The sequence below is a fragment of the Camelus dromedarius genome, chromosome 2 (genome assembly GCF_036321535.1).
Source record: "Camelus dromedarius isolate mCamDro1 chromosome 2, mCamDro1.pat, whole genome shotgun sequence".
NCBI classification, from domain to species: Eukaryota; Metazoa; Chordata; class Mammalia; order Artiodactyla; family Camelidae; genus Camelus; species Camelus dromedarius.
The window spans coordinates 19,378,297-19,405,630 of record NC_087437.1 but is presented as its reverse complement, the minus strand read 5'-3'; the positions used below and the strand labels follow the sequence as shown (position 1 = coordinate 19,405,630).

Genomic DNA, 27,334 nt, shown 5'->3' with positions numbered 1-27,334 from the left:
ATCCCCGCCCCCACCCCCGCCCCGCTGAGTGGGGAGGAGCGATGGCTACAATGGATCCTCCTGCCGGCTTTGTGAGCGCCTGGAATCCAGCTGTCGCCGCCCCCCAGCCCCCTGCCCCCGAAGGGCGCACAGTTCCGGGCCGCCCACCACCCGGATCGCACCGCCAGCCCAGAGCTGCTCCCGCCCGTTCGGTCCCCCGTCCGGCCCCTGCCGTCCCCCGAAATGCCGGTCGACTTCACCGGGTACTGGAAGATGCTGGCTAACGAGAATTTCGAGGAGTACCTGCGCGCGCTGGGTAAGCGCTGCCGGCCGGCGCACTGGGCCCCGGGCGCCCGGCCGGGCTGCTGGGGGTGGGGGTCCCGGCGCCCTCTCGGGCTTGCCGCCCGCCCGCCTCCGCCGGGAAAGGGCAGCCACGGCCACCGCTCCAGGGGACCAGCGGGCTGCGAACTGGAGGACGGGAGTTGTTAGGGTTCACTGGTGGCCAGTGTCTGATAGTTGGCTTTCGATGTGGATAGTTCATTAGGAAAGCTGGGCATGGTTTGCTACTTTTTGTTCTGAAAGAGTTAGCACATGGGCAGAAAACTTTGTTGTTAAAAAAAAAAAAAAGGAGGGAGAGAAAGAAAAGGAAAGAAGAAAAAGAAAAAAGGCACAGACCAGCTGCACGCAGAGACCGCGCTACGTGAACAGGGAACCTCAGTGGTCTTGAGGGGGCGGGGATCGGGTTCCTGGAGCTCCCTTATCTTTTCAACGGTCCTCTGACTTTTCTGGCAACTCTCCGTCCCTCTCTGTCCTGGCACTCCCTGCAGATGTCAATGTGGCCTTGCGCAAAATCGCCAACTTGCTGAAGCCAGACAAAGAGATTGTGCAGGACGGCGACCACATGATTATCCGCACGCTGAGCACTTTCAGGAACTACATCATGGACTTCGAGGTTGGGAAGGAGTTCGAGGAGGATTTGACGGGCATAGACGACCGCAAGTGCATGGTGAGGGTTTGCGTACACGTGGGCATCTCCTGCCCAGGGTTCCTGACCAAAGGCGGGGCTAGTTCATCTGAGAGGGAAACAGGGCCCTGGTGTTCTCAGGGATGGAAGGTCTTCACATTCCCAGCCCGCAATGTAGGCGGCACCTGACTCATCAGGCATCCAAACTGGATGGGAAGTTATGAAAGCTGTGGTTTGTTGAGTCTCTGCTGCCTCCCGGCACTGAGCCTGGTGCTTTATACACTAGACATCATCTGAGCCTAACAACAACCTTGAGAGGACTCCCATTTTACAGACTCAAAGAGATAAAGCAACTGCCCAGAGTAGCACAGCTCCGGGAGGTCTGGGCTGGAATTCCAGGCAAATGTGTTGACTCTGTTCTCTGGCTGTACTGTAGGCTGGGGGGAGGGAGGAGAGAAGGGGGAAAAGCAAGAAGAAACGCAGGGAGCCCTTTTGAAGTGTAAACTTCCTACATGACCTAGCATGAAGCCACTCCAGGAAGCAAGGGCCACTGCCAGTGATCTCTGCCTTCTGACCTGCCCCTCCCCATCCTCAAACTGGGGTTTGGCTCCTGGCCATCCCCTTCCCCATCCTATCCTCCACTGCCCCCTGGGCTTCCCTTGAACATTGCAGCCAACACCTACGCTGTAGGTCAGTGCCACTGCAGCCCAGGCCAGAGGAAGCTGCAATGGGGAAGGGGAGTGAGCCGGCTGCTCCCAAGGTGGGAAGCTGGTGGCCCGGAGACCCCAATTAGAGCTGCCACTGTAGCTTCCAGCCTCCGGAAGTTCAGCCCCAGGCCTCTAGCAACATTCTCGGGTCGCCGGCAGGTCAGGGTGCTCCTGGTCTCCCTTTCACAGTCTTGGGTCCAGAGCTAGCTCAGGCCCACCCCCAGGGAGCCAGCCTGCTTACTGATGAAGTTCTCCCCCCGCCTCTCCCCCTCCCACCATTGACTGAGGGTCTGCTCCATGCCCCGCACTGTGCCAGCTATTCTCCAGCTCATCCCAGTGAGGGAAGGATTAGTAAGCTGATATTTTGCAATGATTGAGGCTCCCAGAGGCTAAGAGACTTGCCAGAGACCAGACTTTGAGGCCCACACTCCTGCTCTGGGCCAGATTCCTCTGGTAGCCTTTGCAGAAACCAGATGGCTGGGGTTTGTTAGGACTGTGGTTGAAGGAGTGCCCGTGTCTGGGAGTAAGGAACCCGAGGCCTGGGTGACTCACTCCCCACCCCGCCCTCTGCCCCTCATCACCTCCTTGTTGATCCATCTGATAGAGACCAGGAGTTATTGTCTGAGTCTGCCGGTGAAATGATGGTGGAAGAGGAGTAGCCAGCAGGGGGGATCCTGGGAGAGGCCATGAATGAGAGAAAACACTGTTACACAAAAATGTCAGGTTGTGCCTTTAAAAGCTGAGGCCTCAATCCTCTGAGAGGCTCATGGTGGGAAAGGAGCCCTTCAAATAGGGTCTGCCTTAGTGAGGAGGGTCCCTGCCTGTGGGACTACGGCCCAAGGTCTGGTCCCAGGCTCGCTGCCTGGAACTGCGTTGTAAGAACAGTCCTTGTCCTCCCACTCTTGAGGCACTTACAGGGCACAGCAAACATCTCTGTTTACTTTGGGTCACTGCAACCTCTGGAATGTTCTGGCTTGTACTTACTTGGCTAATTATCTTTGCTCTTTCATTCTGTCGCTCATCCACTAATACGGGAAACACTGATCATGTAGTAACACTAGCCAATGCAGGTAGACCTTGGACATTTTGCAGGTTCGGCCTCAGACCACTGCAATAGAACGAACATCACAAGAAAGTAAGGCACACGAAGTTTTCTGTTTCCCAGTGCTCATCAAACTTATGTTTACACTATATTATGGTCTGTTAAGTATGCAACAGCATTATGTATGAAAACCAGCAGATATCCTTGAATTAAAAACTACTTTAGAGGTGGGAGGGTACAGCTCGGTGGTACAGCGAGTGCTTAGCATGCACAAGGTCCTGGGTTCAATCCCCAGGACCGCCATTAAAGAAAAAGAAAAAGAAAAAAAGAAGAGATAATAATAATTTAAAAAACTAAAAGAGCAAAAAAATGCTAACCAACATCTGAGCCTTTGGCGAGTCGTAATCTTTTTGCAGTAGGACCCTCAAAGTTCACTGATCACAGATCGCCATAACAAATATAATGATAATGAAAAAGCTTGAAATACTGCAAGAATTACCAAACTGTGACACAAAGGCCCGAAGTGAGCACATGCTGTTGGAAAAATGGCTCCAATAAACTTGCTTAAGCAGGGTGGCCACAAAACTTCAATTTGTAAAAAACACAATACCCGCAAAGCGCAGTAAAGCCAGGTCTGCCTGCACCTCGCTTACTATGCACACAGACTGTTCACATTTTAACTCACTGAATCTTCACAACACTCCTTTTTAACCCCATTTTACAGATAAGAAAACTCAAGCAGGATTTCTTGTTATGTGACCTTGAGGGGTTAAGGAAGTGGCAGGGGAGGGTTTGAATGTGGTCTGTCTGCTCCGGAGTCCCAGCTGTTAACCACTGCACCGTGCCTACCGCATTAGGACAGTGGTAGGTGAACAGATGGGGGAACCCAGCAGCTGGGCGAGCTAGATGACATTGGACGAGAACTCATGGCCACCCTGGCTGCCCTAGGACTCCCAGCAGCCCCTCCCAAGCGGACAGCACGCACTCACCTGGCTGTTGCTTTGGGAGGGTGGTGGGGAATGGACGACCCCTCTGCTCCGGCCTTTCCTTGGCCCCTGAGCTGTCGAGAAGCCTCATCAGCTGCCCAGCTGGATGGGGGACTACAGGGAAGAGTATGGCTGGGCGGGGGTAGGATAACAGAACAATAGCAACAGTCCAGTCTGGTGCTTGTCAGTGGAGGGGAGCTGCCTGCAAGAGGCCACACTGGCCGGGGTCTCTAGGGCCCCCGGCGGTCCTGGGCAAGGTCGTTGCCAAAGATAAGGCACCACCACCCCTTCTACTCCTCGCACTCTGCACACACCAGCCAGGGGCAGCGGCCGGAGGAGGCCAGTTCTCAGCATCAGGTTGGCCTCATTCTAACACTTTCTTCCCAGCATATTACAAGGATCTCATTTTTCATCTGTTCTGTTCATTTCTTTCTTGGTCATACAAGCATTTTATGGTGCTTACTCTGTCTTTGCAGCCCTTGTGTTACTGAGATGAATCACACAATATTCCTTCCCTTGTGGAATTCAGGGCAGTGGGGACGGCAAAACAGAGCAGCCAATGATACTGGGATGGTGTGCTGGCGGGGGATGGACAGGCAGAGAAGGAGCCCTCCTACATCTGGGCGGTCAGGGAAGGTTTCCACCGGAAGTAAAGTCTCAGCCGTGGCCTCAGGGATGGGCAGGAAGTAGCCAGGCAAACAGAAAGGGGACGAGAGGATGGCCAAGGCCAAGAGAAGAGCACTTGGTGATGCTATTTCCAACCTGTCCCACAACCTGAGTCCCCCTGGGCTCAGCCTGGAGACACAGAGGCAGCAAGGCCTCCTGGAGCACTCAGGCCAGTGGAGGAGACAGACCCATCTTATAACTCAGTGTAGTGATGGAAGCACAGCTGGGAGAACAGGGCTGGGGGAGAGGGGGCAGGGGATGTGCCCAGGAAGAGAAGACAACTGAGGGGGTCCTAGAAGGACCAGTGAGAATTAGGGCAGATGAGGAGAGGAACAAGCATTCCAGGAGAGGGAACCACGTGCACAAAGGCCCGGAGGTCAGAAAAGGCCCAGATGGGGAGGGGTTCCAGAGGTGAGAATAGGGCAGTCTGCAAGACTTTATGGGGTGGAGTGCAGGGTGTGGCTGGGGAAGAGAGGAGCCCTGAGCAACCAGCGGGGAGCCTAGATGTCACCCCATGGGCCCCAGGGAGCCTTCCAGGAGAGGCATGGTCAGGCTGACATCCTCCCCAAAGGGCCTTGAGGGTTCAGAGGGCTCTGCTCCTGCCTCTTTCCATGGGAACCATGGTCGTGTTCTGGAACAGCAGCTGGAGGATGAAATCCGGCCTGCAGATGTGTTTTGTTTGGCTTGCACAATGTTGGAAAAATGTCAGAGCCATTTGCCAATGATTGTCAAAGATGATAAGATTTCACTGAAAAATCCATCTATCTGGCTGTTCTTCCCCCAACAAAATCGAGACCGCTGAACGCGCCCTTTTATTCCAGCATCGGGTAGATCTCTGGGACGCTGTCGCAGTTGCTCCCTTTAGATGGGACGTTCCCCACTTAACCCCAGTCCTCACCTTGCCCTGTGACCTGGAGCTGAGGATCAAGCAACCATTGTTTGCACTGTGGGTCCCTTAGAGCAGTGGTTCGCGGAGAAGCTGAGACCGGCTGCAGCCGCAGTGTAAGAACTTAGAAACAGATTCTCCAGCCAGACCCCCTGGCCTCCTGACTCAGAAGCTCTGGGGGTGGGGCCAGCAACCTGGGTTGCAATAAGCCCACCAAGCGGTTCTGGTGCAACTGAACCTTGAGAACCACCACTTTGGAGAAAAGAAACATCTCTCTGTACCTGCGTCTCTATAAAAAGTGGAAGGTAGTAAACTCAGGGTAGAGGGCCACGTGCCAACTGGCTCGCTTAGCCCATCATCAGACCTCTGTGGACACTGAACTCCATGCCCAGAACCACCTGGAATGGCTGTGGTCTTGCCCAGGCTGAAGGAGGAGGAGGGACCAGATCTGTGTGGCCCCGGTATCACTCAGCTCACATTTCCAGTCTTTTCTTTTCAGAGCTTTACATGACCACACCCACCCGGGGCTGTCGTTTTGGTAGAAATGTACAAAGACTGGGCTCAGTTTTTCTTCACGGCTTCATGCACGCCTTTATCCCTTAGAAAGAAATCCCAGGCCCAGTTTGAAACCAGTATTATTTGTTGAATCTAGCAGATGTAGGCTTTGGCAGGGTGGGAGACCTTCAGAAAGGGAGGTACTCCTTAACTTCAAATAGCGTTCCCCACGCCTGGGCCAGGGAGTCCTCCGGCATGAGGAATGATAATGATCCAACAGGAATCCCAGCCGGGAGCCCGGCTCTGTGTGGTGGTGGCAGAAGGGCCATTTGTCATCCCGCCGTGAATACCCGGTCAGCTTTTCCCTGGAGGAGGCAGCTTTGTTCGCTCAGGAGCCGGCACCTCCTCCCAGGCTGAGGCCTCGCCTTCGCCTTCTATCCAGCCTTGAACTCAGGATGACCCCTTCCGCAGAGTCTGCCTTCCGCTTCCAGCCCTGGCCCTCTGATGCTTTCTTTGTTTTTATTGTAAAAGGAAATTCAAATGGCACAGGAGAAAGTGGACTGAAAAGGAAAAGACCCCTTCCCCCCCTTGGCCTCGTTCCCACTCCCCAGAGGTTATCAGTGGGACTGTTTCTGGTGGGTCTGTCCGGAAAGCTTCCTCGAGTATAGACGCCATCTAGCTGTGCAGCTGTTCATCAGGTAATTGGTCAATACGATACGGCTAGCTGAAGACCAAAAAGAGTGAGAGGGAGGGAAGGAGAAAAGAAAGGAAGGAAAGGAGCGAGGGAGGAAAGAAGGAAGGAAGGAAGGAAGGAAATCTATTCCTTTGCACTTTGTTTCCTCACTCAGTGATACTCCTTAGTCATCTTTCCATATTAGCGCTTATCGATTTTCTGAATTCTTTCTTTTTTAACCATCTGTGTGTCCTTCCCTTCCCTTCCTGACCTACCTCCTTTCATCCATCCATCCATTCACCTAAGTATATATGATAATACATGAAATCTACCAAACTGTTGTTAATGCTTTGGTTTAAATTCTTGCCAGCTTTCTGATCCTATTCTTGATTGAGTAAAGAGATTTTGGGGGGGGGGGGTTCTTATTTTTAAAAAGACCACAATGTCAATGGCAGCATTAACTCCCTGGGCTGCGGAGCTGTGAATGCCTTTGGATTTGGGAGCCTTCAGAGAGCCGCCCGTACCCAGATCAGGCCCCCAGCATTTGGCTGGGTCCCTTCTGGGAAGGAAACACGGAGTCTCTTTCATGTCTTAGCTAAAGTTCTCCGACCTTTGAAATCAGTGTCAGCAGCATGCTTTTGAGGATTAAAAAAAAAGAAGAATTAGAGCAACCCAAATAACATTCACAAAGTAGCTTTCAAGAGTCACACTTGTTTGTTAGGTTTTGTTTTTTGTTAGGCGAGAACAAAGGAAAATTATATGTACTAAGTCCTTGCTGAGTGCCATGCCTGCCCCAAGTGATTTGAGCACTTTTTCTCTTTTGGTCCCGACAACAAATACTGTTCTGTAAGTACCATTATGCCCATTTCACAGATGGGAATCTGAGGCTCTAAGGTGAGAAATCTTTTTTAGCCCAAGGTCACCCAGCCAGCTGGTGGCAGAGGAAGGATTCTAACTAGTCTGTTTGTAAAGCTGTCTATTACAAGTTCTCCCATGGAGCTCTGCTGAGGGCCAGCACCTCCTTTCCTTATTTCAAGCCTCATCACAAGCTGGAATTCAGCACAGACAAAACTGACCAGGCTTAAGAGTGTGGAGAAGGAGTGCTGGTGTTAGAGTCAGACATCTGGTTGGGAATCCTCCTCTACTACCTAAGTGACAGTGACCTTAAATGACGGAGCACACTGTCTCTGTTTTCACGTCTGCAAAATGGGCATCATGACAGCTGCCTCACCTGTCTCACAGCAGATTCTGTTGCCATGGCAGCAGCACAGGAGACAGTGCCTTGTGAGGCCACAGTACTGTGTGCAACAAGGGAGCAAAGGCCTTCTGATACCCTAGTCTGGGAGCAAAGCCTCCTCGCCTGTGATGGCCAGGTGTTTACTGGGGGAGTTACAGTTGTTTGTTTTTCTACCCGATGTTGCTTCCCCATCCACCCAAAGAAGCACCTCCTTTTTTGGGTGGGAATTACCCCTACTTACCTTGTGGGTTCTGGTGGAGCTGCAGATCCCAGTACCTTGTCTCTCTGGGGATGAGCACCTTAAACCTGGGTGATGACAGCGTCCCATGGCCTGTCACACAACTGTGCATGTGACTCGCACTGGGCCAGTCATAACGTTTCTTGCAGTTTAATTCGGGGACCCTGGGAGAGAGATGGGTTCTGTTCCCTCTAAGGTTGAGAAACTTGTATGATATAAGTTTCCATGTCCCCCTCCATGGCTGCATGAGGAAATCCAACAGAAGGGAAAACTAAGATGAGGCCAGTAGAGAAGTAGAAATGAGGGACAGACAGACAGACAGGGAGAGGGGAAGCTACATCATTGGAGAGTTGCTGGAACTCCTGACACTACCGCCATTCCGAGACTTTTCATGTGTCCTTGAACCAGCCAGTAGCCCCTTTCTTTCCCCTTGAGCTCTTTGATCTGGCTTCCTGTCACATGCATCTAAAAACATCCTATGACATTCAGAGTCCACAGATCGTAGGTTAAGAACCACAGAAGTAGTTAGAGCAGTAGTTCTTGAACTTGAACTTGCCTACTTCCAGAGTTTCTGACTCAGAAGGTCTGGAGTAAGGACCCAGACCCTGTGTTTCTAACAAGTTCCTGGCAGGTGCTGATGCTGCTGGTTCCAAGGCCGTGCTTGTGCTAGACCATGGTAACTGCTAGGAAAGAGCACTGAGGACGTGGACTGGGCCATTCCCAGGTTCCTGAGATGTTCTTGTGATGATTCAGTGTAGGAAGCCTATGCTGGAGCTGAGAGTGCCCAGGTATGGGGATTGAATGAGATTGGAGAGATGCAGTCCAGTCTCTGCAGGTGGAGTCTGCCCAGGGACGCCAACCTTGCAGCAGCCCACGATGGTCTGCACCTGAGGATCCGTGTGATAGCAGCAGTGTGTGAGCTGGACATCTGTGGGGTGCAGCAGAGCAACTGCGAGCTTTGGCTTTGAGATGTACCTGGATTTGAATCTTGGGTCCACCCTCCAGCTGTGTTTCCTGGGGAAGGCACTCTACCCCTCTGGGCCTCAGTCTCCTCATTTGTCAAAAGGAGCTGGGGGTGGTACCACTGATGGGATTGCTATGAAAATTAAATGTGGTGATGAATTATTTCAAATTTGTATTGCTATGTGACAAACCACTCCAAAACTTAGGGCTCGCAAACTCCACAACAATAACAGTTGTTCATTTTCTTCATGAATGTGCTGTTTGGGCAGGGCTCCAAGGGGCTGTCGCACAGCACAACCGGGGGCGCTGGAGGGCCCACTTCCCAATGGCTCACTCATGCTCACTCTGCTGGCTGCCTGAGCTTCCCCGCAACACGGCAGCTGGGTTCTGAGAACGAGAGGGCGAAGAGGACAAGGCAGACACGCACGGCGTTCTCGTCACCTACTTAGCCTCTGAAGTCCTTAGCAAGAGTTTTGCCATACTTTGTGGGTTGAAGCAGGCACAAAGACCGCCCCCCCAACCTTCCCAGGGACGGGGACGTGGATGTGGACTCCACTTCTCAATGGGGACATGGCAAGGTCCTAGAAGAGCATGTAGAGCGGAAGATACTTTAGGAAAGTTCCATGTGCTGTGCGCTTGCTGAGCTGTTACCACAGTGCCTGGCGTGTAGGGAGTTCACAGCGGGAGCTAGAACATCATGCTCTGGCTACACCGCGAGGATCTGCCAGGGCTGAGCTCTAATTTCTTTTTTCTTTTTGATTTTTTTGGTGGGGAGGTAATTAGATTTATTTATTTATTGTTAGAGCAGGAGCTGGGGATTGAACCCAGGACCTGGTGCGTGCTAAGCACACATTCTGCCACTTGAGCTATACCCTGCCCCCCGGCTCTTATTTCTGACTAACCTTGAGTCTCGGCAGAGCCTACAAGGACTCTGTGGGGGTGGGAGGGGGCGGCGGTGCCTGGAGCTGGGCCTCTGCAGGCAGGGCGGGAACGCCACCTCCCTGGCCCTGCATGGGAAGCTGGCGTGTGGGCTTGAAGGGGGAAAGGATGGCCTGGGTGGGTTGGGAGTGGTCCAGGACTTCACCTTCAGCACTGCACCCACCTCCCAAAGCCCCAGGTAGACGGGTCTGAACAGCAGCTGAAACCACTTTCCGCATGTGTGCTCAGCGTGGGAGCCTCCTTTCTGCTGGTTTACCATCCCAGTCTCTAAGGACTCCCAGGCCCTCCCAGCGAACCCTGGCAGCACAGGGCCTGGAAGCAGGAACCCCCACCCCCACCCCAGCGCTCTCCTCCACGCACCCAGACGCTGCAAATGTGACTGCCCTTAGGGTCCCCTTTCTCCAAGGAGGTCTCCCCAGGAAACCAGAGCCTGCAGCCCAGGTCCTACTGCCCACATGTCACATGTGCTCAGGATTTGTTCATATTTGGCTTGGAGTTGACTGAAAACTCCTCTGAGAGCATGGACGGTGCTTGAGTCACAATAGCTTCCTTCCTGGGGAGCAATTTTGTGGCCGACTCTAATGTATAAATTGAGTTGTGCTGGAGCGCATGTGCGTGGAAACACACATACACACACCCCTTGTCTGAAGCTCCACCATTACAGCACATTTATTTTGGTTAAATATCCAAAGATTTCTCCTCTAATATGCAGAGGGCTAGCTGTCTTTAGACAAGAACAATAATTAGTCCTTCCTCCCTCCCTCCCCCCTTTCTTCCTTCCTCTCGTCTTTCTCTCCTGACCTAAGGATCCAAGGACAGCATAGGAGTTCTCTAGGGGGAAACTATAAAGAAGATGAGGTAGCAGTGCAAAGCTCAATGGTAGAGTGCGTGCTTAGCATGTACCAGGTCCAGGGTTCAATTCCCAGTCCCTCCATTAAAAAAATAAAGAAGTAAATCTAATTACCTCCTCCTCAAAACAAAAAAAAAGAAATTTTAAAAATGTTAAAAAAATAGTTGGACAAAACTTTTAAAAATTAAATACACTTTAAAAATATATATTAAATAAGTACTATATATAAAATAAATACATGTTTCTTCTGTATAGCACAGAGAACTATATTTAATATCTTATAGTAACCTACAGTGAAAATATGAAAACGAATAGATCTGTGTATATGTAGGACTGAAACATTATGCTGTACACCAGAAACTGATGCAACATTGTAAACTGACCGTACTTCAATTAAAACAAACAAAAAAAACCCAAAAGAACCAGGATGGGCATGAAGAGAATGAAGTCAGGGCTGGAGGAGAACCCAGACTGCAAAACCCATCTTTGCCAGGCTTACAACAGAACTGGCCCTGCCCTCAGAAAATGAGGGGGAAAAACCCCGTCTGACAATGTGCAATGAGTCAGAAAAATCATCTTACTCTTTGACTCAGAGATCCCGCTTATGGGATTATATTCCAGGAAAATCGTTCAAAAGATAAAAAGCTGTATCTATTTGTACAAAAGTGTTCATTGTTGCTGTGTGGTAATAATATTCTGCAACCCACATAAGCATGGCCACCCCCAGAGGGCTGTGAGGTGGCAGGCCCCACCCAGGTACTTCACATGTATTACGTATGTTATGTATTCAATCTTCCAACAATCCTGGAGCGGAGGGGCTACTCTCCCGTCGTACAGACAGGGACCCGAGGTCCTGCCAGGGTCACACTCCTGGTTAATCACAGTTCAGATCTGATTCAACCTCAGACCTCTCTGACTCCGGACTTTGTGTGGTTTACAGAACGAGCTGCCTCCTGCCAGTGTCCCTGAGTGCCCCATAACCACAGGCGGTTAGAATGACTATGGCTTTTTAATTCCATAGACCGCTACGTAGCCACGAAGATGATCACTGTGAAGATAAATGGAAAGCATTTACGGGCAATCAGTGCACAAGTTCCATAGATGCTGCTTTTTAGTCTCTCTCTCTTCTTTCCCCATCTTCTGAATATCTCTTGCCTGTAATAATAATAAACATCTCTTGTGCTTACTGTGTGCCAGGCTCGGTGCTTTCCATGGAGTATTTCATTTAATCACTCCAGTATCTTCACATTGATCTCCGTTCCACTATCCTTCACATTCTAAAAGGGGTACTGATCATGCTTCTCACCAGCTCAGAACCCCTAGAGGATCCCAGGGCTGGCAGGCAAAGGCCAGACGGCATTCAGGACCTCAGGACATGACAGCACCTGCCTCTCCAGCCCCTTCCCTTCCCTCACACCTTACACTTGACCCCATCCCACCATCTGCAGGTGGCTTCACTTGCCAGTCTCTTTTTTTTAAATTGAAGTAGAATTGATTTACAGTGTTGTATTAAGTTTCTGGTGTACAGCATTGTGATTCAGTTATACACATGTATATTCTTTTTCATATTTTCATTATAGGCTGTTACACGCTATTGAATATAGTTCCCTGTGTTATACAGTAGGACCTTATTGTTTGTCTATTTTGTATGTAATAGTTTATATCTGCTAATCCCAAACTCCTAATTTATCCCTCCCCACCCTTTCCCCTTTGGTAACCATAATTTTGCTTCCTATGTCTGGGAGTCTGTTTCTTTTGTAAATAAGTTCACTCGTGTCATTTTTTTAGATTGCACATATAAGTGATATCATATGACATGTGCCTTTCTCTGTCTGACTCACTTAGTATGATCATCTCTAGGTCCGTCCGTAATGCTGCAAATGGTACTATTTCATTCTTTTATGGCTGAGTAGTATTCCATCTTCTTTATCCAGTCGTCTGTCAGTGGACGTTTAGGTTACTTCCATGTCTCGGCTATTGTACTTGCCATCCTCTTTTGTGTCTCTGCTCACTTCCCTGGGATAGATAAGCCCCCTGCCTCCTCTCTCTGGGAGGATAATTACCCACTGGTCAAGACCAGCCCAGGCTTAACTGCTCCCTCAACCTTCTCCTGTCTCCCTACCCACCCTCGTCCTCTCCTTTGCCTCGCTGTCCCTCTCTGAGGGTGCTGCTCCTAGGGCACCTGTGATGCTTGTTTTAGTGCATTTGAGATTCTAGACAGAGGGGCCCACTACCTTTGTATCTCCAGTGCCTGGCGCAGTGGACTCCAGTGTGTTTGTCAAATGAGTGTTCAGTAAAAACAGCAGCACCTCAGACAGTGGAAGTGGCAGGCATTGACCATCTCACTGCAAGAGCCACTGACAAATAGCTAGTGTTCGTTGGGGATACTTCCCATGTGCTGGGAATTCTGAGCACATTCTGTGCATTAATTCTTTGAAACCTCACAATTCTGTGATGAAGATGCCAGAGTTCTTCCTAGATGATATGTGAAGAAAATGAAAGGTGAACAGGCATCACTTGTCTGAGATCAGGTAGTTGGTGGAGCCAGGATTTGGATCCTGGCCACCTGACTCTAAGTGGTTATCAGAGAAAGATGGAATCATTGATATGTTAAGGGGTCAGAGCTCTGGATTAATTTTTTTCTGAGGCTTTTGGAATCTCAAATGTAATGTCCCCCAAGGAAGTCATGGTGCCGTGGGATGGAATGGTCAGGGCAGGGGAGGGAGGTCTGGTTTTCATCTCATTCTCTGTGGCAGGGGAGGCTTCCTTGCTGGCTGAGAGCCCCAGCTCCAAGGGCTGAGGGCAGCTGTTCCTGGCCCTCCTTTAAGCTCTTGCTTGTCCATGGCCCAACTCCCTCTGAGGCAGGGCCTGGCTGTCTGGCTGAGTCATGACCCATTCAGTTCTGGAGCCAGACCATCATCTTTGGAATCCCATCTCTGCCCCTTACAAACTGGGTGCCACTAAGCAAGTCACTTTGCCTCACTGTGCCTTTACTTGTCTGTGAAATGGGCATCATTATAAAGGGATATTGGCTTCGCAGTGAGGGTTAGATGCAGGGAAGCCTACAGTCAGCTGCTCCAACAACATGAGCCCATAATTCACCTTGTAAACCATGTCCTCCAGAAGACAGATTCTGGCGGTGGCGACGTGTGGAGGGGCACTCAGCCATCCAGAGGGGAGCTCATGGAGTTATGTGTGCAGAGTGCCTCTCCACATCAGTGGAGATCAGGGTCAGGGGCAAAGGGCAAGGCCAGAAGCAGAGGGAAACCACTGCTGACTGAGTTAAGCCTTGAAATAGGTCCTTGTTTCATTCCCTCCTGATGGCTCTGTTCTGTGGCAGGACTCATTCGTCCCATTTTGCAGATGACGACCCAGCTCCAAAAAGGTGGGGATGGCTTGGAGCACAGGCCTGCCTCTATCCAAGGCCTCCTGAATGCCCGGCTCAGTCGGGCCAGCTGCTGTCTGGTGGCGGGGCCAGCCCCACGTCCTGCCAGCTACTATTCAACGGTGACAGCGTCCATGGCAGCAAGGTGTTGGTGTGGGAGCAGTGGGCAGGCTGTGGGTTCAGAGTCAAGCAGAAGGGGGTTTAAACCATGACTCATGGCCTTCCTGGCCAGGTGGCCCTGGGCACAATGACTAAGCACTCCAGGCCTCAGAAACTTGGGGCCAGTGTCACTCCAATTGTTTATAAGGAGCTAATCTGTGAAAGAATAAACAGCCACATTGCCTAGGATATTTTGTCTTTAAAAAAAAGTGTTCATTGCTGAAAAATTATAAGAGTTCCCCTAGAATGTTTTTGGCCATTCCTGCTTTCTGTCAATTCAGCAAATGGAAACGTGCATTTTCTCTGCCATAAATTCTAAGCTGGGGGCTGGTATCCTGCAGTGAATAAAAAGATCCCAGACCCCAAGAAACTTGGTCAAGAGAGCCTGACCTGCTCGCTCTTCCCTGGTTATCAGCTACCATCTCTTATCTTCTGGGAACTGTTTGTTTCTGTTCACCTTGAAAGATGAAAAAAATAGAGGCCAGAGGCTCCCGTGGAGGTGATGAGGCCTCTGGTGGACTCTGTCCTTCTGAGCCCCTCTGAGCGCCTTTGGGAGGATGGCCCCTCCCTTACTGCATCCCCGCTGCAGGTGGGCCCGATACTGGGCTGACTCCGCGCACTTGCCCTAGGAGCAGAGCCAGCTGCGCCTGCCAGAGAAGCCTGCATCGGGTTTTCTATTGCACCAGGTTTGGCTGGTTGGAACCACAACGGTGTGAAGTGAGGAAGGAGAGATGCTAGTAAATTCTGGGGGGTTGGTGGTACAAGGTCAGACTCCACGGGGAGGGTCGTGCCGAGAGAGGCCAGCTGGCCAAAGCCCATTTAGAAGCCTCACTGATGCAGCCCCTGACCTCCCTGTGTCTGTCCAGGGTGTCCCCTCTGCCTGGGGTTCCCTGATTCCTCTCTTCCAACTTCTACTTCTTTACCTCACTCTCATGATGTTTTTCAGTGTCGATTCCAGCATCACCTCCTCCAGAAAGCCTAACCTGATGGCCTCTGTCCCCACTTCAGAGGCTGATGAGGCAGGCGCCTCCCCACTTCCATACTTGCCATCACCTGCCTCGACCCAGCACTTGCCGTTCTGCTGCAATTTTCTGTCTGCTTGTCTTCGTCTCCATTAGTCCATGAACTCTTGGAGCAGAATCCTCAGCTGACCTGCCTCTGTTTCTTGTGCGAGGCTGGTGACAGGTGTGGAGCCCACCTTTGCTGAATGTTGTTTCCTCACATAGAGCCACGCTGCAAACTCCTACTGCTCATTCAGGGTTGGGTTAGATCAGCAGCTGCAGGGCCCAGCAACCAAGACCACGGGCCCTACAGTCAAATCTCATCTCCCCACTTCATGGCTAAGTGACTTTAAAGCCTCAGTCTCCAAATCTGTTAACTGGGGAGAAGTGTACCTGGTCCAGGAGGTTTAATGAATCAATTTGATATGACCCACGCTTTAATACCCTGTGCAGCAGATAGTATTCAGTGCGTGCTATTAGGGTGATGATGGTGCTGGTGATCGTTGACAGTGATGCTATTACTTCCAGCAGGAAGCCTTCCCTGACCCCCAGGCTGGGTTGGGTACCCATCCCACATCCACGCACACAGCACACGGGTGGCATCAATGCCAGTTTACACATCTGCCTTCCCTCCAGGCTGAGCTGCTCCACGGCAGAGCCTAGGCCCAGCCCAGCCTCAGGGCACCCTCGGTGCTGGGCCCCTAGAGTGACTGAGCCCAGTCCCACGGCAGCCCTGTGACCTCCTCCAGCCTCACTCCCTCCTGCCCATCCAGAACCTTGGCCTCATGGGGCCCTGAGCTCTCTGGCGGTTTGTTGTTTTAAAATGAATCCTGGGGGCGCTTTCTGGAATGTTTAAGGAATTTAAAAAATGACTTGTCAAGATTAGTCTTACCATTTTATCATTTTGTTTGTCCTAAGAATCGTGTTCGCATTGGCTCTTCGCTTCTTCGTGGTATTGGAATCACAGTCGCCTGTGCCTGCTAAGGCCTGCTGTGGTCTTACTGGTCTGTAGCTGTTGCTTGTAACAGCTTTTCTGTGTCTAGTTACCCGTTCATGTTTTAAGGCCTTGTTAGTTTTGTTTTAATCTGCTTTCAGCGTGACTTGCCCCCGGAATGTGCTGCTTTTAGGTCACTGGCAGCCCCCTGGGAACAGATCAGAAAAGGAACAAGCCCTCTGCTCACCCAGCCTGGCCTCCCAGGTGGGGCGGGCTTCTCAGCCAGAAAGAGCAGAGTTCAAGTCAGGGCTCAGCCAGGGTGGCTTGGGCTGGTTACTTAACTAAGCCTGGTTGTGATCAGTTCCAAAGCCTGAAGTTCAAGTGAAACACAATGGCAAGCTCCCAGCACCATACCTGGCACTTGGCAGGTTCTCTGTTACCTTCCCCGCCCTTCTCATCCGCTCACGAATGAAACAGGCACCAGAGGCTGAGAACCTGCTGATTGTCCCAGGAACCCTCAAGAGGTGAAGCACATTTTAACCTTAGACTCCAGGAGGAAAGAAAAAGGCCAATTTGTATCTGTTAGCGATTCACATCACCTAGAGAAAGTGTCTAGTCATTGTCTGGTTTTGCCACATTCCCCTCAGATTTAAAGAGCACACGCTTTGGAGTCAGACCGGGATCAGTGCTGGCTCTGGCCTTGGCGGGCAGAACTACCATGGCCAAGGCCTCCTCTCTTGTGACCTGGCTCCAGAACCACAGAGACAATGAGGTTCAGTCCTAGCCCTCCAGGAGGTGGCTCCGTGGGCAGAGACCCTCCCAGAGCCGGGTGGGTGGGTGCAGAGGGACCACCCATCAATCCTTAGCCTGCTCGTGGGAGTGGATGCTTTGGTGGGCATTTGGGTTCTTTCAGGAATGTCACCACTTCCTGGCCGCCATGTTGAATCCCACCCTTTGTGGTTCATGCCGGGTCACAGTCAAGAGACGAGTCCATTTGGTGGGAATGGTCTGTCACTCCCAGTGTAGGTTGTTCATCCAGGGTGAGGGGCCTCGAGACTTCCTTGGACCAAACTTCCTCAGGCTGCCTGTGGGAACTGAGTTTTCTGGGTCACCTCCGTGCCAGCCGGAGCTTCTAAGTGGTCAGGGAAACAGGATAATGGCTTTTGAAGTGACAGTCCCCTGTCAGAGTGACGCAAAGCTGTCTTCATTCATCTTGGTGCATGTGTTTCTGGGAAAGCTGCTGACAAGACCAAAGTGTTGGAGGTTATTAGTTTTTAATAGAAAAGTTAGACCAGCCTTGCTTTAAAACCAGCTGCCCTGGGCTCCTGCTCGTCTGCAGATTCAGACAGTCTGTGTGGTGAGAATTACTCTTAGGAGTGGAGCTGAAGGTGGCCATACATTCCCCCTTGTCCTTGGGTTTGTCTGGGCTTCATTTCCGAGGTGGAGTCCCAGAGCCCATGGTGGGGGTGGAGGCAGCACTGCCCATCCCCATGGTTTGCACCGTCCACCTGATTCCCCATGGGCATCTGCCTTCCCATACCATGGGAAAAGCATGGGGAGCATCCTCTTGCCTGAAAGTCTCCCATTAGACCCTGATTAAATGGATTAAGCAGTGGTGAGTGCCCAGGCTGGGAAACCTCTTAGAGATCCTTTCAGATCTGCATTCACAGGACAAGCTGTGCCTTGTCCCTGACTTGTCCCTGGTCTGGCAAAGGTGGCTGGCTGCTCACCACAGAGGGAGGTCACAGAAGGCGTCCATCCTTGGATTCCAAGAAAGGTTGTTATCAGAAGCTATGTTCTGTGTCACAGGAAAACCAGTGACCATTGCGTGTTATCCATTCCCCTCCCAGCATTACTTCTTTCCTTTTTACCTCTCATTCATTTGTAGGTGATCGTCCTCCTCCCTGACGCCCCACCTGCCTTTCTGTTCTTAGGACAAACCTGATCCTCTGGGAAATTGCTGCTTTATTCCCACAGGATACAAAGCTTCAAAAGAAAAATCCCTGCCCCTTGCAAAGTGAACACAGGGTAACAAAGTGAGAGAACTGAATCACATTTTCGGAGCCATCACAGCTGTCAGTGGGGAGTCTCCAAATAGATCTTCTACTTAAACAAAGACTAATTAAATTTTAGGAGACACGGACATCACAGGGCTCCCGGGTGCCCGGCTCAGCAGGCAGCCCCTGCATGGTCTCAGATGCAAGGCTCCTGGAAAGGAAGGAGCTTCTGAAATATTTAGCCTTGGTGAATAGCAGGGCCATCACTTCCTCACAAATCTCCAACTTGGAGGGAAAAAAAAGGCTTTTGTGATTGTTCAACTTGGACAAGCAAATCCATCCTTATCTAAGCTCTAGACGTCATGATTATATCATAATAGCGCCTCGTACACCAGCTCTCCGCGTCACGTATATTTTCACGTATATTTTCTCTCATCCTCAGCGTGAACTGGTGAAGTGTGCCTTGTGGTTACCTAAAGCCGCATAACAAACCAGCCCAGAATGCAACGCATTAAAATAGCAACCGATTCCTCTCGTGACTGTGGGCTGGCTGGGTGTTCACGGCTCCGAGGGGGCTGCATTCAGCTGACGGCCCGGCTGCGGCGCCTCCATTCTCTGGCAGTAACCTCTCTTTCTCTCCTCCGGGGCTTCTCACGTGGCCTTTCTCTCCAGTAGGATGGCCTGGACTTCTAAACGCACGGCAGCTGGGTCCCGAGAGGACGAGCCCAGCAAACAAATGCTTATGAAAGTGCTGCCTGGTTTGTGCTTGCTGCTGTCCCATTGGTCAAAGCAGGCCACACAGCCAAGGCCAGAACCCATGTAGGAGGGGGCTTCACAAGGGCATGAACATTATCTGATCCACTGGGGGCCCCAATGGAACGCTTGGCCACAGTAGGTACCCTGAATCCCTCTTTTGTAGATGAGAACACTGAGGCTCAGGGAGGTTAATCCTGTTGCCTGAGGTCATCCCGCACAAGGCAGGACAGAGCGCCTGGGTCTGTTGACTCTAAGGAGCGTGTTCTTTGCAATATACTAGGTCAACCTGATCGTTACAGAGTGGGAGGGGGCAGGTACCAGGAGCCCATGTAAATGACAGCTGAGTTTCCCTGCCTCTTTAACTTAGAGCACAGCCCTGCAGACTCCCTGGCCCACTGTGCGTGCCTTCCGTGATGCTTCCACCCTGCAGATCAGAGCCATGGGACTGTGTGAGGGTATAGGCACGGTAGGGAGACGTTGAAAACAGCCTCCAGGCCACAGGCCCAGTTATGGTCTGGCTCTGTGACCCTGTCTTCCCCCAACCTGTTCCTCCCTCTCCTTTAGCCCTGACCTGCTTGTTCTTTTTTTTTTTTTTCCTTTTTATTGAAGTATAGTCAGTTTACAATGTTGTATCAATTGCTGGTGTACAGCACAAAGCTTCAGTCATACATATACATACATATATTCCTTTTCATATTCTTTTTCATTATAGGTTACTACAAGATATTGAATATAGTTCCCTGTGCTGTACTGTAGAAACTTGTTTGTTTCATAGATACCGGTCAGTATCTGCAAATCTCAAACTCCCAATCTATCCCTTCCCACTCCCTTTGCCCCCAGTTAATCATAAGTTTGTTTTCTATGTCTGTGCATCTGTTTCCATTTTGTAAATCAGTTCATTTGTGACTTTTTTTTAGGTTCCACATATAAGCGGTATGTGATACTTGTCTTTTTCTGTCTGGCTTACTTCACTTAGAATGATGAACTCCAGGTCCATCCATGTTGCTACAAGTGGCATTGTTTTATTCTTTTTTTATGGCTGAGTGGTATTCCAGCATGTGTGTGTACAGTATATATATATATATACCACAACTTCTTTATCCAGTCATCTGTCAGTGGACATTTAGGTTGCTTCCATGTCTTGGCTGTTGTAAATAGTGCTTGTCCTTTCTCACCATCTGGAATGCCCACTTTAAAAAACTAGCTGTGTTTCCTATGAGAGTGAGGGGCCACCCTGGGCACCGCATCCCCTGTGCTTCCGATAACCCTAGCACCTACCACACTGGGCTGTATCCACCTGGTCCTTCTCTGTCTGCCCTTCTCTGCGGTGATTAGGGCAGGGGCTTTTAGGACCCACCTCTGGCTCCCATCACACACAGCCAGCAATGGTTAGGCTGAAATGAAGGTTGTTCCTCCTGGGGGCTGCTCAGAGTCCTGGCACAATATCCATGTTTTCTCTACAGCCCCCAAAACCTAGCAGACCTCTGCTGGGTGCCCTGCCCTGGGCTGGAAAACAAGGGGGCACTCAGCCATGCAAGGCCCATGTTCCAGCCGAAATTCTTTTCTTCATTAGCTGGGTGATGCTGAGAAAGTCACTTAACCTCTCTGAGCCCAGCCTTTCTGTATATCCAGTGCAGATGGGAATAGTCTCTTTTCTGTCCAACCTACCCAGGGTCAGAGTCAGCAGGCACTCGGGGCTGAGAAAGTGCCTCCTCTGGAAACTGACATAGCATTTCTGTGTGAAGGGCCCTTCTCTTTGAGAGGCCTGATTTGTCAGGCTCTAAGAAAGTATTCTCTGCATCCAAAGAGCCTTCCACTCCCTGAATCCCTTGATTTATCATGATGCCTGAAATTGTGCCATCCACCATTCTTTTGGTAAGGTATTTTTGATTATCTATATCCAAATGGTCCTTGTTAAAAATGTCAAATGATCTGGAAACGGTAACACATTAGCCCAGGAGCAAAGCCTGCTTTACCACTCAGGAACATTTCTGATGCTCATTCTCTGGCACCGATGTTGGAAGGCAAGCAGCTGTGAGCCTTCTGGAGATCAGGGTGGCAAGACTTAGCAGAAGCTTTAAAAATATGCTCACTCTTTCCTGCAGCAGTTCTTCCTCTGGAAATTTATTCTAAAGAAACATTGTGCTCAAAACTGTATACAAGGAAGTCTTATTTATAGTTGTACAGAAGTAACCTAAATATCTGAGAACAGGTAATGGGCTAAGTAATGCTGTGTATGTAGAATGAAATAACACTGGGACCCGCTTCATGGGCCTGTGAGCAGAGCAGCCCCACAGGGGCTGTACCCAGAGGGGCCCCTCACTTGGTTTAATGCTCTGCTGTCACTGTCTTAAAATTCCTAATCATTTTTTGCGGGGGAGGGTATAGCCCAGTGGTAGAGTGCACGCTTAGCATGTACAAGGTCCTGGGTTCAATCCTCAGTCCCTCCATTTAGATAAATAAATACATAAATACATAAATAAATAAACCTAATTACTTCCCCCCCCAAACAAACAAAATTCCTAATCTTTTTTGAAAGGAGCCCTCATTTTCATTTTGTGCTAGGCCCCACAAATTTTGTAGCCATTTCCTAAATATTGTGTAACAATTAAAATAATGCTTATGAAGAATATTTGTTGAAGTGGAAAATTGCTTCTATTAAATGAAGAAAGTAGGGTACAAAACCATAAATGATGCAATCCTGATTTTTTAAAAACAGAAATATATATATATATATTTATATTTATATATATCTGCAATTACCCACCTCCCTTCCACATGGGGCAGTTCCGTTATGAGCCCTGCCTCCCCTTGTAAGATAGATAGATAGATAGATAGATAGATAGATAGATAGATAGATAGATAGAAAGAAAGAAATACATATATAAATGTAGATATAGATATAAAGACTGGACAGAAATACACCAAAATGCTAGAATAATTATCTCTGTAGAAGCAAAATTACAGGTATTCTTTTCACTACTATGTTCTTTTCAAAGATTTCTTGCATTTTCCAGGACAAGGGTATGGATGTCCTCATTGACTCTAATATTTCCGGCAGAGGTAGAAATGTGTACATCGTACCTGAGAACCAATGATTCTTTCTTGGCCTCTAATTGAGTGGGGAGCCCTCAGGTAGAGTTCTGGATAAATACAGGAGGAGAAGTTCCATTGATGAGGAAGCCAAGTGTTCTGATGAGCTCCTCGAAGTTGAGGACCATCTGAACTCTCAGTCCGCATTTCCCTTCACAGGCCTGGCGTAGACAAGGCACCCAGTGAATGGGCATCTTGTCTTGTGGCGTGAGGTCATTAGTGGTCTTTACCCATGACACACCTCATCAGATATTAACGTCATTCTGCTTGGACTCAGAGACGGGGTCTTCTCTCTGGTTTGGGGCTGGACATGTGCCTCAAGTGATCTCTGGGCCAGGGAGAGGAGCCGCCTTCACCCCAAGTCGTCCTGGCCCTCTCTCCCTCTGGGAACAGGCTCCAAGGGCAGAGGGTGGATTGATTCCTATGCAAAGCTGGGGGAACACTGGCTCCACCTGTCACCTCTGTGCCCCCATCTCATTTCAGGCTTCATCCCAACAGCAGAGGGTGGTAGAGACCAGCAAGCCCAGGAAAGAGACTGGGGCCCAGAGGAGGGATGAACTTGCTCAGAGTCTCATAGCGAACAAGGGGCAAATGGCATTCTTACCACTACAGAGGGAGGCAGGGCTCATAATGGAACTGCCCCATGTGGAAGGGAGGTGGGTAGCTGCAGATATGGGAGATGCCCACTGCACCTGCACTCAGGTCCCTGTCTAGATCATGAGCTCCTGTCCGTAACTCTGGTGACACTGGGCACCTAGGGAGGCAGTGTAGTCCAGTGGAGAGGGGGACTTAGAGTCCCACAGATTCGTGTTCTGACCTGGCTCCACCACTGACACCTGGGTGAGCTTGGCAAGTCGCTTAGCCTGACCTGTAGAACAGAGATGCTAACCCACGTTCCACATGGACAGTCATTAGGATTCAGTCGGCACAAGGTGCCTGGAAGAGCTACTGTTTGTACTTACAGTTGGTGATTTATATCTAAGGTCATTCTCCGTGCAGTAAAAAGCTCTGTGAGGGAAGGCACGGGATATTTTTAGCATTCCAGGACTGCAGAGGTTGAAACAGTGAATGAATGAAAGAAATGAATGAATGAATGTCTGGGGATGGGCTCAGCAACTCTGAAAAGTCTGCCTCACTACCAAGATGCAGGCCAGCAACCCTCACACGCCCCCACATCTGAGGGGCTCAACCCTCAGAAGCCCCCACTCCCTTCCCAGCCCTGTTCTCTGCCCTTGTACTGACAGCCCCACCCCAGTGACTTTTCCTCTCTAATTACCAATTTAAATGAAATTTATGAAGGTTTTTGTAAATTTCAAAACTGATTTGCATGCTTAAATAAGAACACGTGATGGTCAAGAAGTATGAGGCTGCAAATTTTCTATAATGAGATTGACTTGCACCCCCCCCCCCAAGATCCTCAAGGTTGGGGCTGCCCCTCCCCCAGCCCCCAGGATCTGCTGGCTCCAGACTGACCACTGTGTTTTTTGGCTTGTCAGACCACGGTGAGCTGGGACGGGGACAAGCTCGAGTGTGTGCAGAAGGGCGAGAAGGAGGGACGTGGCTGGACCCAGTGGATTGAGGGTGATGAACTGCACCTGGTAGGTTCCAGGAGTGGGGGGGCGTGGGCCAAGCTGGTCCCCAGAGTCCCTGGTCATGTTGGGGTCCATATGGACCTTAGAAGAATTCCCTATGGCTGGGCTTTGGTTTTGCCCTGAAGTTTCTCTTCCAAGGCCCTGGAGAAGATGCCTTTAAAAACCAAGCAACATGTTTTCAAGGTCTAGGCTGACCCATTGTCCAATCAGAGGGAGGAGGTGAGACGGTGCGTCTGCTAAGCCTGAGATGGGGCGCCAAGCCCTTTGGCATCCCATATCTCTTTCTATGGTTTCAGCAGCCCTATGGGCCAGGTGCTGTCATGTTCTTATTTTGGCAACGTGGACATGGAGGCTCACATCCAAGCCACATAGCTAGAAAACAGCAGAAGGAAGATTTGCTCTCAAATGATATGTATTTTCACCACACCTAATTGTGGCAAGCCAGAACCAGGGAGAGTTCTCTAAGCTTCTCAAGACATGATCTTGTTCCCCGAAAACCGGATTCGCCTCTTGATGGGTGTCGAGCCAAAAGACACAGCCACGCCAAAGAGCGGGAGGAGGAAGGGTCATTACTTGCAGCAAGTAAGGAGAACACTGGGGGTCTTTCCCAAAGCACTTTCTCCCCTAAGAGCAAAACTGGAGAAGTTTTTTAAGCTAAGGGCACGTGCATATTCATGAAGGGGCTTAAGCAGAGGAGAATTCTGCATAGAACTGGGGCAAAGGTTGACGGAGTCCAAGTCAGAGGGTCAGAAATGTCAGTACCATCATTCCGTCCTCACCTGGGTGGGGGCCTTAGTTCCTGCAGAACTCAAAGACTGTATCTGACTGTTACGTTCATCCCCTGAGGCGGGACTGGGACTCTGTTTTATCACTGAACTATTGTTTCTTGACTGCTTTTCCTTGGTTCCTGCCTTCCCACACTGCCCCTAAGAGCATTAGTTACTGAGGCCTGTTCTAGGGCCAGGGTGGTGGCCAGGCTTAGATCACAGAATGGCTGAGGCCCCAAATGGCTTCTCTTATGTCAAGAAAGCCACACCTGGTTCTCTTTCTCTGGAGACCCCCTACCCTATCCGCTTACAGTCTCAACAATCAAGGGCCAGGGAGGAGAAGCCTTTCTTAGGTCAGCTGTGGGCCCCGCTCACCTGTCCTCCAGCCTGAGACCTCTGGTCAAAGCCACTTGCACTCCACCCACTGTGTGGGAAGAGCACACACAAATCCAGAATAGAGAACTTAGGGCTAAAGTAACTCGTGCCCTCTGAGAGGAGACCCCCCCATCACTCCTTCTGCTTCCTTGGAGCTTCCTTCTGAGAAGGGAGCCCAGTCCAGATGACCTGGGTTCTGGTTCTGACTCTCCAGGTTCATGTCAGCAGGTACCTTCCTTCCCTCCAGCTCGCCTACAAGATGCCATCCTGCCACACAGGGCTTCTGCAGAGGTCAGGGTCTGCACAAGCTTCAGGACCTGTGAGTGCCAAGAAAAGGCACAAGGGCTCCACATTCGGAAGCAGCCTAGGCGTATGCAGAGCCGGGGCTGCAGTGCCTGACCCTGAAGCAGCCTCCTTCCTGGGCCTTCACTTCCTCAGCTGCAGAGCAGTGAGGGCAGGTTACGTGAGCTCCTTTGGCCCTTTCAGCTCCAGGATTCTGAGGCTCTACGCCAGAGGTTGCAAACTGGGGGCCTCTTTTATTTGGCCATCCAGGGGCTTCCATATTTTTCAGCCAACAATTTAAAAATTAGGAGATCACAAATATTCAGATTTGCAGCCTCCCTCAAGAAAAGAAAAAGCTCAGAAGGTGTGGTGAGTCTGAGCTGTCGGTCCCGCTGGCAGCGCTCAGCAGGGGCGGCCCCGAAGGCAGGTCGTGGGCTTTCTCAGCTGCGTTTTAGGTCTACCTGGGAGCTTTTAATAATAGCAGCTCCAGGACTCCACCCTCTGAGATACTGATGTAACTGATGTAGCCCGGGACCCAGGCATTTTTCAAACTCCCCAAGTAACACCAATGGGCAACTGCAGCTTGGAACCACTGCGCTAGTTTGCAGCCCTGGTCTGCAGTGACCCACTGAGCCCTTTGCGGGTTGAGCCTTGGGTCTAGCCCTGATTTCTTCCAAGCCTGTATGCAGACCCTGACCTGGGCTCAGGCCTGACAGTCTTAAAGCTTTCTGGCTCCTTGAGGGTAGCAGGGGGAGGGAGACACCAGAGGGTCCTGTTGGTTAGCTCTGAGCCACATCGGTCGCCCGGCCAGCTCTGTCTACAGGGCGTAGCAGAACCTGAGGGCCACTGATTCAGTTCACTTGACCCTCCAAGGAACTGGTGAATTCAGACCAACTCTTGGAAGTAAAAATAGCAATCATGGAGGATTTTCTGGGTTCCTGCCCCTGGATGCCCTGAGCCCCAGGTGTGACCTTGCTTTGGCCAATGACAAGAATCTGTTTTTGTTTCAGGAAATGAGAGTGGAGGGTGTGGTCTGCAAGCAAGTATTCAAAAAGGTGAACTGAAGCCTGAGCAGACCTGAGTCTTGAGGAATGAGTGGCGAGGACGCGGGGGCCGGGGTCCCCCTCTCTGCACAACATGGGGCAGAGAGGTCCAGCCCCCAACTTGACATCTCTTAGCAGAGTCTATCTCTTGACGTTATCCTTTCCTTTTCTTCAAACGAAACCATCCTAATAAAAGTGGTTTCTACCCTCAATGTCTGTTTCAGAGAAGCTTCAAAACCCGACTGTGCTCACATTTTCTCTGAAGGCTTCTGATGCTGACTTCTCCTGAGCAGAAGGAGGAAATTCAGCCAAAGGCCTGCAGCTTTAGCCCTGACATTGCACCTGTGTGATCTCCCCCCAGGTCACAGGCTTGGGTCTGGGATGTATGGCCTGCCATTTAATGGTCCATGTATAAAGTTCATACCATGTCACATGTCCGGTCAGGGCCAAGGTGTAGTGAGTACCGGAGAAGTAGGCCAGGTTGCCCTCCACCCTGGGAACTTAGAGCCTTGTTAATGAGATCCAGCCAACAGTGACTTCATGACTGCACTTACATGCATACAGGAGATGCTCCTAAAATTGTCAATGAAATGGAACTAAATAGAATTTTAAGCTCAAAGCTTATAGGTGAACCTTAATCAAAGACAATGATCAATTGGATTTGATTTCAGAGGTGTCATAAACACATTCCTCACTGCCCCCAAACCATCCCCACCCCATTTATAGATTTAGCCTTCCTCTCTACTGCATAGATGAGACATAACTTGCCAATCCCCCTGGAAGAGGGAAAGCAGCCTCATGTTCGCACTAAAGTGTAAATGATGGCTAGCAATGCTTTTGCATAAAGAAACAGGGAAGAAAGGGTGAGTGAAGAGGTGGGAGACCATGGGTAGGGAGAACCACTGGGAAAGAGAAGACTCTCGTCGAGGACCCCCTTGTCAGGAGCACTGGGTTAGGAGTCAGATGAGCTGACTTGGAATTCCACAACCACCACTCGCCGGGCCACCACACCTGCCTGGACCTCACTGCTCTGGTCAGAAACCCACAGTAATAATCTCCCTCCCTTCCTGCACAGGTGGGTCGTGGACCTTGCCGTGCATATAAAGCTTGTGACTGCCCAGTGCTAGACAGGTGCTCTCAGACTTGGCTAAACCTTAAAACCACCTGGGGAACTTTTTTTCCCCATTTTTTTAAATTGACATGTAGTCACTTCACAATGTGTGTCAATTTCTGCACAATGTTTCAATCATACATATACATACACTTATTTACTTTCATATTTTTCATTATAGGGTACTACAAGATATTGAATATAGTTCCCTGTG

General features: G+C 50.4%; 1 protein-coding gene across 1 annotated transcript; it reads left to right on the top strand.

The window, feature by feature from the left end:
• Positions 1–50: 50 nt before the first annotated feature.
• RBP1 (retinol binding protein 1) lies at positions 51–26,221 on the top strand. Its single transcript, XM_010976784.3, is given in 5 exon segments — positions 51–100; positions 102–295; positions 807–985; positions 23,447–23,548; positions 25,977–26,221. Coding segments are annotated over 5 exon segments (579 nt in total). The 3' UTR covers positions 26,031–26,221.
• The last annotated feature ends 1,113 nt before the right edge of the window (positions 26,222–27,334 follow it).